The following is an 18,172-nucleotide window of genomic DNA, read 5'->3' on the forward strand; positions in this document are numbered from 1 at the left end:
TCATCGCCCGGCGCCGGGTGACCCTGCCTTTCTGACCACTCATCCTACACCCGAAAGTCTGGTAATTCAGGCTTCTATGTCCCAGAGTGCCTTTCCCACGGCTCCGCCGGATAAGGACTCTTAAGAGATTAGAGCAGTTTGGCAAGCGGTTGTTCTCGTCGGCCAGCTTAGGACTGCGGTCAGTGAACACCACATGCCTTCTGGGCCGCTATTCCCACACGGTGTGGGATTCCGTGGCTAAGGTGTTGCCTCGGTGCCCGGAGGAGGTCCTCACTGTGCTGTCTCAGGCTGTGGCTGAGGGTAGGGACACGGCTAGATTTGCCATTCGTTGTGGCTTGGACACCGCGGACTCCCTTGGTAGGGCAATTTCCATGACCGTGGCGCTTCGGCGTCATGCCTGGCTGAGGTCCACTCGGTTCTCCCTGGACGTTCAGAGTTCGCTCATGGACATGCCTTTTGACGGCACTCGTCTGTTTGGTGATAAGGCTGACACGGCACTGGAGCGTTTTAAGGACTCTAGAGCTACGGCCAAGTCCTTGGGCCTTTCCACCACGCGACCGGCCACGTCCACGTTTCATTCCTTTTGTGGCCATGGCAGAGGCACCCCTGGCCATTCATTCAGCCAGAAGCCTGCGCAGAACCATACTCAACTGGCCCGTTGGCGCTGCAGCCGCCACGGTGGCTCCAGGGCCGGCGTGAGGTTCAGTCCACCTCCGCCCCGCAACGTCTACCTCAAAGCCTTCCTAGTCTGAGCTTCGGGTCGCATCCCACGCCATTGGGTGGCAGGATTCGCTATCACCTTGTCCATTGGCGTTCTGTCACTTCTGACAAGTGGGCGTTGCAGTTCGCCGGAGGAGCTACTCCCTCCCCTTCGAGTCTACCCCCCCGGCCATGCCTCCTCCGTTCCACCGCATGTCGGGGGATCACTTCGCACTTCTCCAACAGGAAGTCGTGGCCCTTTTTGCCAAGGGGGCCATCGAGCACATTCCTGGGCCGGTAGTAGGACGTGCGAAAGTGATGGCGGTGGTCGCAGCTCATCTGCGCAGGTCAGGGGTGTCAGTCTTCCCCTACCTCGACAACTGGTTGTTGAAGGCGGGCTCGCCCCAGGCATTCGTCACCCACCTTCAGACTATGGCCGACCTCCTGCACTTGCTGGGTTTTTCAATCAATATGCCAAAGTCGCACCTGAGTCCCTCTCAAAAGCTCCCCTTTATTGTAGTGGTTCTGGATTTGACACTGTTTTAGGTCTATCCTCTGGTGTGTATAGCTATGGTATTTAATTAAAAAGTTACGGAATATGCAGCAGGATATCTCTATCAGATGAACAAGTTACTTACCTTTGGTAACGCATTAACTGGTAGAGACATAGTCTAGCCACAGATTCCTTAACACTCCCCACTCTGCAAATGATTTATAGTGTAAGAGGTATTTCCTTTTACAACCCTGGCTTATACACCGGTGGTCAGTGTTCAAGTAGCTATGTGCTTCATTGAGCCATTTGATTTTTCTGGGTGTAAGGGGTTTACCCCTTTTCAGCACTGGTTTTATACACCATCTTTCATATGCTTGTGTGATTTAAGAACCATTTGGTCTTACCTTGGAGATCTTGACTTGGTATTGCTGTACCATTCATTTCTGTTTTCTAGTTATTGTTTCAAAGACAAATTGATACTCTTTGGCACACTATTTCCACAACCAGTTTTAGAAGTGGCTCCTCATTGTGGTGCAGAAGGTTTTACAGAAGAAACGGACGTCCGTGTGCCAGAGGGAGCTTATATGACTCCACTGATGTCACAACTGGAGTTGACGTCATTACGGAATCGTACAATGCCACCCCCTGGCACATATAGGTACTGCTGAAAAATTTCCAAGTCCAGTCTGAAACCTGGTGAGAATTCAAAAGTTAACGAATCTACGGCTAGGCTATGTCTCTACCAGATAATGTGATACCGAAGGTAAGTAACTTGTTAGACTATGCTTTTAGCTACATTCTTTGGGCAATTCAGTAAAAACTGTGATAGCTGATGGGGATAATTGTGTTTCCTTTCTGATAGATACATCTGCCTTGTGGATTCCTCACCTTGTGAATATCCCCCTTGCGTCAGCAACATTCGGAATTTTTCTTCGTAGCACGCCGGCGTGAGCGACGTCATAAGAGCACGGCATCTCGCGCGACTCCGTCTGACGTCACCGACTCCTTATTAGACCCACGTCGGCGTGATGACGTCCGTTCCCTTTTTTCCGCATCGTCGACGCTAACGGTTTCTGGGATCTTCTGCGACACATAGTAACTTCTTAATTTTTTGTGTTACTGTTTCTATATTGAGTGTTTCTTCTTCGTCGAGAATGTCGTCGAGGAAGACAGGATTCAAACAGTGCAGATCATGTGCCCGAATGATGTCGATCACCGATCCGCATAACGATTGTTTGTAGTGTCTTGGATCGGACCATGATGTTAAAAACTGTTGATCCTGCTTCAAAATGAATCCTAAGGCCTTATGAGAACGTGAAGCTAAACTTCTTCTTGCGAAGGTAAAGTGAAGAGGGACTGGGAGATCTTCGAGGTCGACGTCCAGACGCTCGAAGTCGAGACAGAAGTCGCGTTCGAAGTCGAGGTCGAGATCGGCTTCGAGGTCGAGGTCCAGAGCGAGGTCGAGATCCAGAGAGAGGTCGAGGTCTGGATCCAAGTCGGCTTCGGGTCATGCTTCGGGCTCCTCAAAGAAGAAGCACAAAAGGAGAAAACATAGCTCGAGACATCATTCTGAAAAAGAGTCTTCGGATTCGAAGAAGAAGTCTCGAAAGCATCATAAGGACTTCGTATCTCCTTCTCCTTTACAGTCTCTTGGAGGTTCCCCGATTCCGGAACAAGAACCGGCTCCTTTTATGCCGTTTATGCCGGCGCCTTATACACCTTGGCTCGGTACGGCTCCACCGAGGTCGTCGATCCGCATACGGCTTCGCCGGCTCCGGATCGACCTCGTGATTTGGTTCGAGGTGCCACGCCGGTTCGTGAGTCTCGTCCTCCAGCTGCCCCGGCTCCTCGTTCGACGCCGGATCCGACTCCGTCAGAGTCGTTACCGGATCCATCGGCTTCGGTTCGTATGGAGTGGTCGAGACGCAGAGCTCAGCGCCTCTTGGAGGAAAAGAGGTATGAAGATTCTGATGTAGAGGAAGGTGAACTTCTAGATCAAGGGGACTGTTTTGAAGACCTACATAGTGCTAGTGGTCTGGAACTCTCTCCTGAGTGGGGTTTACCATCAGTTTCTGATGCACCATCTAAGGACGTGGCACCCTACCATGTTGTTATTAGGAAGGCTGCGGATCTACTCAATCTGACCTTACCTACTGTTGAGTACAAACCTAACATCCTCACAGAGGTTTTACACTCTCCTTCATCTATTATAGAGCCTACACTTCCATTCACTGAGGCTTTAACTAAACCAATAATGGAGGTCTGGAAGAGACCGTTGACTGCTCCTGCGGTTTCCAGGTCTGTAGCAAGACGTTACAGGGTGGCACCTGGTGACCCCGAGTTTCTCTCTTCACATCCTTTTCCGGAGAGTCTGGTGGTACAGGCCGCTTGTTCCAACAGGTCTGCAGGTTCATTTCCTCAAGTACCAGCAGACAAGGACTCTAAAAACTTGGATCAGTCTGCAAAAAAGATTTTCTCCTCAGGTAGCATGGCTCTAAAATCTACTAATGCTACTTGCCTGCTAGGAAGATATGTTCATGCATTGATGGACTCTGTGAAACAATTGTCATCTAAACTTCCAGAGGATGATAGAAAGAACTTCAATGAAGTGGTCTCCGATACTCAAGCTGCAGCCCGCTTGGTAATTCAGAGTGGCATGGACACGGCGGACTCTGTTGCCAGGATTATGGGCTCTACTGTTGCCACCAGAAGGGCCGCATGGCTGAAATCTTCAGATTTTTCGGCAGATGTACAATCCACTTTAATGGACTTGCCATTTGACGGGACAGGCCTCTTTGGGAAGAAAGCGGATGTAGCCTTGGAGAAGTTCAAAGATAGCCGGGCTACGGCGAGGTCTTTGGGCCTTCAGGCTAGAGGTTCTGCCACTAGAAAGTTTAGGGGATTTGGCAGATCCACTTTTCGTTCCTATAAGCAAGGCCAGCAGCAGCAACAGCAGCTGCAGAACCCATTGTATAAATCATACAGAGGTAAACAGAGGGGCCGTGCTCGTGGACGCCAAGCCTCCTCCTCCTCTACTTCCTCCAATAATACCCACCCCCCACCTGCAACAGCAAAGCAGCCCTAGATCCACCATTCTGGATCATGCTGGTCCGGTAGGGGGTCGGCTTACTCATTTTCTACGGGATTGGGAATCGGTTACATCAGATCTTTGGGTTCTCAATCTCGTAGAAAATGGGTATGCACTTCCTTTCCAGGAGTTCCCTCCCAATTACCCTCCTTGCCAAGGTTATTGTTCGGAGGACCACCTACTTCTCCTGCAGGAAGAAGTCCTGGCACTGTTCCGAAAAGGTGCGATAGAGGTGGTTCCAGAGCAGGAAAGGGTTCAGGGGTGCTACTCCCGGTATTTCCTGATCCCCAAGAAGGATGGCAGGCTTCGGCCAATCCTGGACCTCAGGATTTTGAACCTCAATCTCAAACAGGAGAAGTTCAAAATGCTCACACTTGCACAGGTTATTCAAGCGCTGTTGGAAGAAGACTGGATGGTGTCGATCGACTTGCAGGATGCGTATTTTCACATCCCCATTCTGAAGACGCACAGAAAGTATCTCCGTTTTACGGTGGGATCGCAGCACTACCAGGTTGCGGTCCTTCCTTTTGGGCTTACTACTGCGCCTCGAGTTTTCACCAAGGTGATGGCAGTGGTGGCTGCGCATCTCAGAAGATCGGGGATTCCTGTGTTCCCCTATCTAGACGACTGGCTGATCAAAGCAGAGTCGCCGGAGAATGTGCTCCATCATCTGCAAAAGACAACTCAGTTGTTGCACAGGTTGGGTTTTTCGATAAACGTACCCAACTCTCACCTGGTGCCCTCCCAGCGCAACCTGTTCATAGGTGCGGTACTGGACACTACTGTATGTCGTGCATTCCCTCCACCTCAAAGGATTCGCGACATACAGGAAATGATTCCTTTATTCTACAATGGAGCGGTTGTTCCAGTCCTGAATGTCCTTAGTCTGCTCGGTCTGATGGCTTCTTGCATTCTGTTGGTCAACCATGCACGCTGGCACATGAGGGCACTCCAGTGGTGCCTCCGCAGGCAGTGGTTTCAACACAACGGAGATCTCGGGGAGTCAGTGAGGATCTCCAGAGAAACTGCAGCGGATCTGTCTTGGTGGAGTGTGGAAGGCAATCTGTCTCAGGGAAAGCCTTTCCATCTTCCTCCATCTGTTGCCACAGTGATAACGGATGCATCCACTCTCGGGTGGGGTGCTCATCTGGGGGATCTGGAGATCAAAGGTCTTTGGTCTCCAGAGGAAAGGTTGCTTCATATCAACCTTCTAGAATTGCGGGCGATACGTTTGGCGCTCAAGGCCTTCCTCCCTTCCCTTCGCAGTCAGTCGGTTCAGGTCCTGACGGACAACACGACCGCGATGTGGTACATCAACAAGCAGGGAGGAGTAGGGTCGCAGTGTCTCTGCAGAGAGGCTCTGCGTCTCTGGTCCTGGGTTCAGGATCATCAGATTTGTCTGATGGCAAATCATCTGGCCGGAGTTCTGAACGTTCGTGCAGACGTTCTCAGTCGACAGTTCTCTGCCGACCACGAGTGGAGGCTTCACCCGGAGTTGGTTCACGACATCTTTCAGATGTGGGGGACTCCTCAGGTGGACCTGTTCGCCACTCACGAGAATGCTCACTGCCTGTCATTCTGCAGTCTCCAGTATCCGATGCAAGGAGCTTTGGGGGACGCGTTTCAGTTGAGTTGGGGAAATAAACTCCTTTACGCGTTTCCCCCCATACCCTTGATTCCTCGAGTTCTGAGGAAGATTCGCCAGGTCCGGGCCCAAGTCATATTGGTCGCCCCGGATTGGCCAAGAAGGGTGTGGTACACAGACCTTCTCCACCTCTCCTCTCACCCACCGCTCCGTCTCCCTTTCAGAGCAGACCTCCTCTCTCAGATGGAGGGGCAGGTTCTACACCCCCACCTCCAGACATTACACCTTCATGCCTGGAGATTGAACGCGGCAACTTGAATTCCTTTTCTCTCCCTCACGATGTGGTGGATGTCATTCTTTCTGCCAGGTATGACTCCACGAAGTCCATTTATTCGTATAGGTGGTCTAAATTTGTCTCTTGCTGTAGGGAGAGGGATGTTGACCCTTTGAAGGCTCATTTGTCTGACATTTTGCAGTTTGCACTTTCTCTGGCGCAGCAAGGATTTGCTGTTGCCACGGTCAAGGGGTATCTTTCAGCCTTATCGGCATTTCTCTGTTTGCCGGATCAGCCTTCTCTTTTTAAGTCTCCTGTGGTTTTAAGATTTTTGAAGGGTCTCACTAATAGGTTCCCTCCTACTCCTTTTGTTGTTCCTCATTGGGATTTGAATCTTGTGTTGACCTATTTGATGGGTTCTCCCTTCGAACCCTTGCACAAGTGTCCCATGAGGCTTCTTTCTTTTAAAACTGTCGTCTTGGTTGCAATTACCTCGGCAAGGAGGGTAAGTGAGCTTCAGGCTCTTAGTTCCAAGCCCCCATTCTTGACCATTCATGCTGAAAGAATGGTTCTCAGGACCAGAGCTGCTTTTCTGCCTAAGGTGGTAACTCCCTTCCATCTAGGACAATCCATTACCCTCCCTACCTTTTATCCTCCCCCTCACCCTTCCAAGGAGGAGGAGAGACTTCATCGCTTGGACCCAAAGAGAGCCGTCAGTTTCTATCTCGATAGGACTAAAGACTATCGCGTTGGTGATCAGCTCTTCGTGGGTTTTGCTGGCTGCATGAAGGGCAGAGCGGTGCACAAGCGCACACTTTCCAGGTGGATAATCCTGTGCATCAAGATTTGCTACTCCCTGGCGGGTAAGGACCCTCCTGAGGGTATTAGAGCACATTCAAACTAGAGCAAAGTCTACAACATCTGCTTTGTCTACAGGTGTTCCTGTTGAGGACATTTGCAGGGCCGCGACTTGGGCCTTCCTCCACACTTTCGCGAAGCACTACTGCTTAGATACCGAGGTGAGGAGGGACGGCCACTTCGCGCGCTCTGTCCTCCAAGATTTCCTGGTATAGCAGAGTGGACACCCTCCTCCGGGAGTGGGGACTGCTGTGGGACTCTATTCACAAGGTGAGGAATCCACAAGGCAGATGTATCTATCAGAAGAACAAGTTACTTACCTTCGGTAACGCTTTTTCTGGTAGATACAGTATCTGCCTGTGGATTCCTCACATGCCCACCCGGCTCCCCGTTGTCCACTCTGCTATACCTGGTTTTTATGTATTTATGTTTTCTGTGTTTTTGATACTTTTGCTGAGCACTTTGTGCGCAGTTTTGATTTGTATGTACTGTGTACACTGTATACATGTATATTTACTGTCGTTGGTCCGTCCGGGTGCCTTGAAGGCACGGAAAAAAGGACAGAACTGACGTAATCACGCCGACGTGGGTCTAATAAGGAGTCGGGGACGTCAGACGGAGTCGCGCGCGATGCCGTGCTCCTATGACGTCGCTCACGCCGGCGTGCTACGAAGAAAATTCCGAATGTTGCTGACGCAAGGGGGATATTCACAATGTGAGGATTCCACAGGCAGATATTGTATCTACCAGAAAAAGCGTTACCGAAGGTAAGTAACTTGTTCATCACCAGTTTGTTGTACAGTGTTGGACACTGTATGTGGTTTATATTACCTGTAATGCACATAACGCATTTAAACGTTCTTTATACTTAGTGTTTTTTCTTTGCTAATTCACGTTTAAATAGTCTATAAAGCTATGGTGTTTTCTCTTTCAGATGAAATTATTGAACTTGTACATAAAGAGGGCCCAAACCACAAATAGCAACAGCAGTTCATCGTCGGACGTTTCGACCCACAGTTAGTGCCGGCTTTCAGATTGATGAATTGTTGCAGAAGCAATCAGCGATGCCTCCCAGAGACCTTTCTGCCTCACTTTATTCACAGACACCCTAAACCACAATGAAGGGTGTCGAAACGATTATTTATTGCAGTCAGTGTTTTGATCCTTTTAAAAGTCTGATTTTATGTAAAGTCCCATATGTATGTATTTGAATGTAAAGGAAGCGAGGCCTGTGTTGCAGCCTTTAAAAAGAGAGAAGGAACGAAAAAGCCATCATTAAACAGATTTGTATAGCCTGCTGAAGTCCTTCACCCTGTGTCTGAATAAGTGTGCATTGGACGAGCCGCTTCGGATATGCACTTGAAAGATTATGTTGCTATCTTATTTTTTTTTATGTTAATATATATATTTATATATATTTGATGAGAACTTATTTGCCTGGTCTTCGTGCTATCTTGAACATTGAACAATTTACTTTGCATAGCTCTGAGGTCAAAGATGAAGGTTGCTTGCTCAAGCCTACAGAAATGTGAAGCATGATTTGCAAAGTATTTGTGCTTGTTCATTGCAAAAGTCTGTGGCAATGTTAGGAGGAAATCATCCCTTTTTAACAGTTGGTGGACATGCAGAGTTTTCTTTTGTATTTTCTGTGCCAGTTCTTTAGGATAGAGTTTCACCAAGATGAATGCCTGCTCTCAGTTTCCCACGCACATCTCTCCACTACCTGTTGGTTTTGCTCTTATTCTCCAATGCTCATTCTACTAGGTGTCACAAAAAATGATCTAATCAACAGAAGACAGTCAGAAGAATATCCCAAACAGGTTGGCATTGTTAGTGATAACCTAATGACCAGTAGATATGTTGAACTATGAATTCCTCCTCCTATCAAATTACCGCTTGGGCAGGAAAGTGAAGCAAAACTTTCCTCAAGGTCATGTTTGAACCATACGGGAAGTATCACCGACCATGGCTTGATCTGTGTGAGTAGTGGAACTTCACTTTATCTCAAGCATGTGCAGCGGTCTTCCTTCATACAAGCAGCACACATGCCACTAGTGTTTTAATTGCTAAACTCTGCTTTTGAATTACATAATGTTGAATTAGCCAGCACAAATCAACATTGTCGTTCTTCCATGACTGTACTGTGGCCTATTTTTTTGAAAATAGTATTGTCTGCAAAATAGAACATCTGTTGATATAATGCCATATTGCTTGACCATGCAACAGCATGTAGCGCCAGACTCTATACAAATCTGCTCCGATTAACATTTTATTTTATTTGTTCGGACTTTCTTTAATTCTTTCAAAATGTATCACTTTGAATCATTACAAGCTAAAGTTCTAGTATAATTTGAAGAACTACTATCATTGACAGAACGTCAATGTTTTACCAAGAATATTTTTTTTAAAAAGGACTTTTTTTTTAATTTTTTCGACCATTGATGCATTTGATTTTTTTTTATAACTGTGCAGTAATAGACTCTATGTTGATTCAAAGGTAAAGACAAGTGATGGCCAATGATGTTGTGTGCTGCGTTTGGTAACGCAGCTGTTGAGCCAAAATGGCATTATTATGGCATACTTTGATTTCCACTTAGGAACTCTAAGCTATCCTCACAGTGAGAAGAAATGTTTCTGTTCATTCCGTTGTTATTTCTCAGTCACATGCGAGTCTTAGTAAATCCCGTACATTCGGAGTGAGGCCTGTGGAAATTGAAATAGGTTGATGCAACTACTCCCTTAAAAAATGAGCATGATGTTGTTGAATCAAACTTGTTTTGTTCTCTCAGTATGCTAGTCCCAGATTGAATCATACAATAGACATTAGCCGTATAACGTACAAATACTTCTTCATTTGTTATACTATGCAGTATGTTAGAAGTTCTGTGACAATATTGTTTCTTCAATAGATTTACAAAGTTACCAGGGACTGTCTGTTGCTACTACTGCTAAGTGAATCAGAAATGAACATAGGTTTCTCCTTTAATTCAACAAAATGACCACTTTATGATCTTTTATGAGCATCCTGAGTGGAACATTTGGGCACTGGCAAGCCAATCAGTATGCTCCCTTTTCTGGCTATACTTTAATAGTACAGTCCCGCAGAGGGAGCTTTCTAGGACTGGCTAGCTGCCATCATCCCTCCTAAGTTTGGCAGGAATATATAGAGAGCGCTTTGGGAGCATGGGAAGCCTTGCACCTAAATGTTTGGGTAGAAAAAGGGGTCTGTTCTGCCATGGCGCTTCTGCAGCCTCTTCAGTAGCACATGCCAGTTACCACGGGGCTGATTGTAATCCTCCCCATGCTTTTGGTGTAATGTAGCCCAATTGGCCAAGGACAAGTAGAGAGAAGAAAAAAAAATGTTTTCACTTTTCTTTAGTGGATTGGACTTTCTTTGTCGAAACAAAGAACAGGAGTCCAAAGGTCAGGGGTTGCGACCAGCAGCTGCTTAGAGAAAAGGCTGAGGGAGGAAACAGCTGTTTCCTCCCGCATGGGGATTCTAATTGCTTTAGTTATCTCAACCATTGTTATACGTTCTTAAGTGCGGCTCATTCTTACAACTACAGGGAATTGAGTTAACAACTGTTACTGCCTGCAAGTGCAGGCAATAACGCTTAATTATTAAGATATTTTCCTTGAATTGAAATATGTGGTCACATCAAGCTTCCTGTCCACCAAATTTAAATTGAGGGTCCAGTTTGACAGGGAGAGGTGTAGGGATCCACATTTGAGAAGTGGATTGTGTGGTAATTTTGTATGCTTCGTAAAGATGACAAAGTTGGGAAAAGTAAAGAAATCCACTAATGTAGTATGGTAATGTTCATTACAGTCCTCGATATCCTCTGTTGAAATGCAGACTCAGAAATATAACGTCATCTGGCCATGCTATAGAGTTCAGCAATTGGGAATTATGCATCTCATACAGTAGCCCGACATCAAATATGAGGAGGATACTCTATATTCTCGACTGAGGTGGCAATAAATATTGAAAATAAAATCGCATATGCCTTACATTAATGAGAATTTGTCTTTAAGCCATTGGGTAGCCTAGATTGTTTCACTTTTTAATATAAGAAATACATTTCATAAAATATGTGTTATTGTCCATCAATAAAGGCCATCTTCAGGTGGCATTTGCATTCTGCCCAGCTTTTACACTTCACAATTATTTGTTCAGAATCTATTTAAAAGCATTTCAATAAATACACTGTTGCCTCTGTGTGTGTACATATATACACACACACACACACATATATATATATATATATATATATATATATATATATATATATATATTCATACATATTACATTTGTGTGTGCTTGCATTGCACTTAAAGCGGTTGTTTAAACACATATTTCTGAGGGAAAGGATCTGTTTTTGCATATATGGACCCTTTGCTGTGATATATGGATGTCTTCCAGTGGAAGACCTAGTGGCATCCTGATTTACTTCCCTCCCATTCATTGGTCTATAACATTGGTAGTGCATTTAGATATTAAACCCCCAAACCAATATACTAAAATTTTCAATTAACCTTTTTCATTCTCATTCTCGAAAGGTAAAGAGAACCTAGACATTTTTACTGCAACCGTGTCACTTTGTAGACAGCAACTTGAAAAAATGCCTCACATCAGCTGGCAGATCTCAAAAACGTTTAACTGTATAATGAACAGTTCTTCTCTTTTTCCACAGAGAAGCGAACAGTCCAGTGGTTCACGCACCATTTTCAATACATATGTCCATCTTGGTTAAAAAAAAATTGCTCATACTTACTAAAATATAATCTGATAAATTTGTTTTAATTCTTTGCTTCATGAAATCCTGCAGGTTTTTCCAATAGAATAATCACAGATTTGTATCCCTACTTCAAATTTACAAGAGGGATGATATCAAAAGATCTCCCAAATTTGCAGTTGTTGTCCAAAAACTCAGGTACAAGTGTGAAGGTGAATGTCAAGCTTCTACTCATTCAGTTGTCAGTGGCTTAACTCCTGAGCTATCGTTCAAACCATGTGATCACATTGTCACTTTGTTTATTTGTTTTTTGCCACCTACTTACGATAGCACTTAAAGTGATGGAACGCAACCAATCTGTGTTTGGGGGAAGTTTCCTGCTATAATGAAGATGGCTGTGTATGTCATCAAGATGTGTTCCTCCATAAACTGTGGCCATGAAATTCTACTGTTGAACTGTAGACCATATCAAGCGGGATATCTGAAAATATAAGATTCCCTCTGCAAGTTCCTTGTGGCTATGCACTTCATTTCTAAGATTGACAAACCTTAAAATTATTGAGGATCAATTGAAAAAAAAAAACTTGCTCGAAGAATCGGAAACATTAACTTTTTGTTGTTTTTGAAAAGTTGTCGTTCTAAGTATTTTTTTTTAAAGAAAATATAACTCGGCAAAGCAAAGACTTGAGGATGTTTTCAGTGGAAAGGATTTGATAATGCATTCATTGCTATTTTTAGCCCCTAATATCACGAGTACTGCATTTATTCTGCAAGAAACTCTAATTTGAGAATATTTCCACATTACAATACTTGTAATGGATCGCAATCTATGGTAACAAGGACATAATTAAAAATTAGTCCCATCTAACCTGCTGAACAGCACAATATGAGTTGTCTTTTGCCTACAAACGGATACATTTTTCAATTGATTCTACAGTTAAAAACAATGCCTCTACTTACTTTATCCTCATGCGCCTATTTTGCAGAAAAAAACGAAATAACAAATGAGCAGTCTACATGTGATTCTGACTTTATATGATTACATAGCCCACTGGAACTCTACATCCTCTCACCAACTCTTCACATATTGAAATGTTTCTCCCGTCTCTACAATTCTACTTAATGTCCAGTCTCTATTTGGTAACCATATTGATTTATTGAGATGGAGTTCACGTGTAATTTTTTTTTTTTTATTTAAATCTTTCTAAATTATGTTTTGTAGGAAAGAATAAAGCAAATGTGAATTGTATGTGTGACTACTCACCTGTCACTGCAAGCTGCTGTGCTCCTCCACCTACCTGATAATGCTTTGTTCTCTTTCTCAGACACTGGAACTGTAACTTAATGAAAATGATGTGTCAGATTATTTGGGCATGCAGGTTATGGGAAATGTTAAGCAGCATTGAATTTGAGATAAATAAGGATTCATCACTGCATGAATAAATATCTGCCAGTCATTGGGAGCATGGGGATGGAGTATAAAAAACATAAATCGTCTTATTCACGTGACCCTCAAGCCTTAGTGGAGTGGTCTTTAATGCAATATGCTGATATTAGTATACATACACGAAGAAAAAACCCTCCCCCAGTAAAAGCACTGATAGGCTCAATCAAGTGTTATTGGCAATGTATAGACTGCAGCACACAAAACCAGGCTTCACTTTCTTCATTAACAACACTGTCCTGTTTTGTGTTTTTACCGTCATAGTTTGCCAACTTTAGAATTAACTCTCTTAATGCAATTTGTGTTCTCAAATCTTGAGCCTGAAAATGTAATGTGATGTCCGCTCATTTAGTCCCACTCTAAGCTGCACGCCAACTTTGTTAAAAGTATCTTTTCTCTCTCCATCCTTTTAGATTTCTCAGTGTGATCATCATTTCTTGAATCCAATGAGCCAGTTGGCATTAAATTAAAAAAGATCAAACGTTGTTCCAGTTATACTTAAAATGATGTCAGTGGCCTCTCTGAAATTCAAGTGCCTTGTAAATAGTGGCATGCAGATTAGTTTCAATGTTTGGCTGAAAGGTGCCTGTATTTGGTTTCCAACTTCAAGCTGTTTCCCTAATTTGTTTGTTTGGAAATGGCTTCTAGCTGACCAGCACAAACGTTAGAAACAATATGTATAAATATAGCTTGATTGTCAGTTAAACTTTGGTTGCTTCTGCTTAACTTGTACTGCAAGGTTTAGCTTTGGTGGTAGCAGCAGATGGAAACCAGGTGCTATTACCCGTTACACATTATCCCTCATTCATTTATATTTGGATGTATATCTGGGATTATTTGCACTCATTTGTACATGAGCCCGGTGGTGAGTGACTGAAGCTTAGGTAGATTCGGATTTCTCGAAGATACTCCCATCTTTAAGCCAGGTACCAGGTTTCACACTCTAATTCTCTCTCAGAACAGTAGACTTTAACAACTAGCACTTTCTTTCATTTATCTACCGCAATTTGGTCAGACTAATAGTTGTAAAAAATGGCATGAACATTCCACAAACCAATGCAAAGCACCTTTGCTTCTGTCGCATTGATTTAATTGTATGTCAGCTTTCCGTGCCACTGCTGTGCAAGTGATAGAAAAGTATATTGTAAAGGTGAGAATCAAGCCAATTTTCGTGTATTAGTTACCATGAGTCTAGAGCTTTCTTTATTTATGAAATGGTGATTGCCAAGAGGCAGCAGAATCGTCTTCTACACAGGTCCCAGAATATTTGGAAACTTTAGATAGACTTTGTTTTCTTGAAATCTTTTCTGTCCCAAATGGAGAGCTGAGAATGTAGTTTGTACCAATACGCCCTAGTGCATAAAAAGTGTCTTACTACTCTATGTGAGCAGTACCACCAGAGCTTGAGGGTGAATTTACCAGAAACGTTCCCTTTAGTGTAAGGACTCTGGCAATAGTAGTAAGCAAATTAGGCTTCTGTAGTGTCTTTGAAGGAACACTCAATCTTTGACAATTTTTCTTAGGGCTGCATTTCAGTTCTCTTAATGAGATCAACGAAAAGGTGAGCGGAATGCTTGACTTAATCTCATTCTCTGGTAATAATATGCAGGGCCACGTTCCAGTCCATCAACAATTTGCTCGCTCTGACACTACAGACAGAACAGGGACCAGCCAGATATATATTTCATCATTAGTCCTACTTTCATAAGAACAGTCCAGTCCAAACTGTCATGCCAGGTTCCCTCTGAACTGAAATACATGCAAACCTTGACCAAAATCAGTCTTTCTAGGCCTCATTAATGAGGTACAGCTTGAATCTTGCAGTAAAGTGAGCATTTACTCACATTTGGTCATACCTGTTCCACTTAAGGAATTTCAGTGAGGAGTGGTCGAGGGTTCCCTGTGTTCTCATTCCAAGGGGATGTGAACTAGGAGTTTGGATGGACTGTTCTTATTGGAGCATCAGCAAGGCTAATTTCTATATGGTAGCTCCCTGTCTGTAGTGTCACAGTGAACAAAAAAGATGGTATGAAATGTCACTCAAGCAGTTACTAGTGGCTGAAGTTAATTGAAAAATCCTTCCCACCACTTTATTTTCGTTAGAGCTCTGTTAAACTAGCATTACCCTGCTTTGGAAATATGGTGCCGCAGTAAACTTTCAAAATAACATTTTTTTATAATAGTAATATATTTATCATTTAACGTTCACTGATCTAATGTAGATTTATCCAGTGGCCACAACCCCTTCAAGATGTAGACAGTTGCATTTGTGCAGAGACAAGCAGGTTGAACTATTTCTTTTTTTGTCAATTGTGAAACTATGCAGTTTTAACAGTATGCTCAGCTTTGTAAAGTTTGTGCAGCTGCTTTCCAGGTATAAGTAACAGCCACACTCTATGCCACTGAATCACACTGGGAATTCCGATATCTTCGTTTGATGGCAGACCCTATAAAGGTATTTTGCACAGCAATCTGTGCAGTTATCTATTCCTTCCAATCCTTTGATTTTGTCAGTTTACCCTAACTTGATACGAACACTCAAGAACCAGTTTCGTGCTTAGGGTTTATAAGCATGTCTTAACTGTTTCCTAAAGTTCAATTTATGAGTTGGTACGGAATTGAAATATTAGCATGTAACTGCCCATATGTTAAAACGCCTAAATAAAGTACTTGCAACATTCAGCAGTTAAGTCGGTTAGAATTCAATTGAAACTAGGGTTCATCCTTAAAAGTTGGAAAAAAATTGTCAATGCCTCAAATTCTGCCAAGAATGGGCGTTAAAGAACATAACATTTCTATGTGCGGAAAAAATCTAAACTTGTGACAGGATGCTTTCTATATAGATGCGTGATGTGTTCGAAGGTTTAGTCCCCATTGCAGATAAAATTGTCCTCTGAATCTTGATACTGCAGTGGTGGTACTGCAGTGGTGGGTCTTGCTTTTCACCACCATTCTACATTTCAGGGAGCACTTTATAACGGAACACTATTGAGATTTATTCTCAGAGAAGTGTTGTGACATGGAGTCGACTGCATAGGTGGCAATCATGTTCTCATTTACTGGCCAGGAAGGTCATCAGATCTTCAGGCAACACAGAGGTAATTTTAGAGTTGGCAATTTGTGTAAGGAACAAAACATCACAGTGAAACTACTTTGTAGATCATTTGTTTATTCAAATATTTATTCCGAGTAATTTGTGAAATGTTTTGAATGTCCACCAGGCAGATTATCTGGTGAGCACTACAATATTCTTTTTGTTGGATTATTTATGATTTTATTTTGAACACTGTATATAGCCAGAGTTTTTTGTTTCACTTAGTATGAAATATTTGTTTTAAAATACATTATTCGGTGCCTGATTTATTAAAAGATTGTCTCTTTTCTTATCTGCATTTTGTATTTGAAATGTAACTTCCTAAGATACATTACTCACGATGTCTGTGTTTTATTATTCTGTTGGCTTTGAATGTTGGTTTTCAAAACACATTTATCACTGTATTATAGCTGCACAATCATATAGTCATAAAGGTCTCTCCGGCTGTAAACCATCTTTTTTTCATTGCTGGTGTAGGAATCTAAATGTTAAATAGGGTGTCCGTGCTACCACCACATTATGAGTTTGCCACTTTTCCTTAACATACCCAGATGCTGCATTCAGAGCTGAGAATATAATGAGGACAGAATGAGTGGTTTGTGCACTATGCTTGCAAAGTGTGGTACTTCTCGCCCAATATTGAATCTTTGTTGGAGTTCTATTGCTCGATTGAGCTTAAGTGGTCTAGGGTGAGGGGAAGATAATAGCACCCAACACCCTCCATTTTAAATACCATGCATTCTCACATATTTCAGAATTATTGAGGCATGTGGCTTTTTAAAGGTACACTATGTGTGCTGGCCTGAATTATAAATGAAGTGCTACACGACAAACAAGTTTTGTATTGCCTAATAACAACTTATTAAAAACTCACAATATAACAGTAATGTATCTTGCATTTTTGTCATCTAACTCCTCATTTTCCAAATTATTTATAGAGCATAGAACTACACTCTTATGGACAGAAAACGCTTTTTTGTAAACTATATCAAAACTTTGCAGACCGTATTTTAATTGGAAGGAGATGCTCTGGATTATGTGATAACTGTTGTTTAATAGTGTTGCTGACCAGAGCATTCACTGTGCACATGTTCTGAACATTGTTTATTAGTTTTGTTTTAAGCTTTTTTGTCATGCTACATCCATATCTGTATTTATATCTTATTTGTTTAACCTTTGAGTGTATCATGGCAATTGTACAGATTGTTTTTGTGTTGTTGTCGTCATTAACGTGATAGAATTTGCTACAAAAATTTTAAAAAGAAAAAAATCCAGATCAAAACCAAACTTGGAGTTTGCTCTAGAATAAATTACTGATGTTAAATTCCTTGTAGCGTTGCTTCTTAATCTCATAAGCACATATATACAGCCCGATCTTGCATTTGTGCATTCCCTTGTATAAATGACTGACAGTTTTTTTAATGTATTAATTACATTTTCTTCCAAGGAATGTGTCTGTCATTGGGTTTTCGCTATTCACAAACACTAAGCTATTTCTACAATTCCAGCTGCATCTCTAAACACTTTAAAAAAATCAAATTTATATGTAAAAAAATCATTTGAGCTCATTCTATAGCTCTTTCCTATCCCAGCTTTGTTGGTAACCTGCAGAAACTGCTGATATCCCACTATCTCAATTGTGATGCCGCTTGGACCACTGAACTTGTTTGATCCCTCAACTGTGAGATTCGGTGGCGGTGTGAAACAGCCAGTGGTCACAGCCATATCATTCAGTATTCTCTTCAGTCTATAGTACTAACCTGCAGCCAAAGAGGCACCAGAGAGAACAACAAAACGGTTCTCCCATCATCAGCAGCAACTAAGATATCCTAATGACTTCCCCGGTGGATCCACTGCCCTTCCCACCACTATTTCATGAGGTTCGTTCCATTTCAGTGTGT

The 18,172-nt window shown here is 43.0% G+C and overlaps 1 protein-coding gene across 5 annotated transcripts in view; it reads left to right on the top strand.

The window, feature by feature from the left end:
• The window catches only part of CLASP1 (cytoplasmic linker associated protein 1), a 1,618,163-nt gene extending 1,609,864 nt beyond the window's left edge, over positions 1-8,299 (top strand). For 4 of the 5 annotated variants that reach the window (XM_078682063.1, XM_078682065.1, XM_078682064.1 and 1 more), the window contains one exon: positions 7,932-8,167. In XM_078682063.1, coding sequence (XP_078538189.1) covers positions 7,932-8,018 — 87 coding nt within the window. In that variant the 3' untranslated portion in view covers positions 8,019-8,167. Of the gene's footprint in view, positions 1-7,931 lie in introns of all 5 variants that reach the window. The other variant, XM_078682066.1, reaches the window with a different exon arrangement.
• Positions 8,300-18,172: the final 9,873 nt, after the last annotated feature.

Source organism: Lissotriton helveticus, chromosome 3_1 (assembly GCF_964261635.1).
Source record: "Lissotriton helveticus chromosome 3_1, aLisHel1.1, whole genome shotgun sequence".
In the NCBI taxonomy this organism is placed as follows: Eukaryota; Metazoa; Chordata; class Amphibia; order Caudata; family Salamandridae; genus Lissotriton; species Lissotriton helveticus.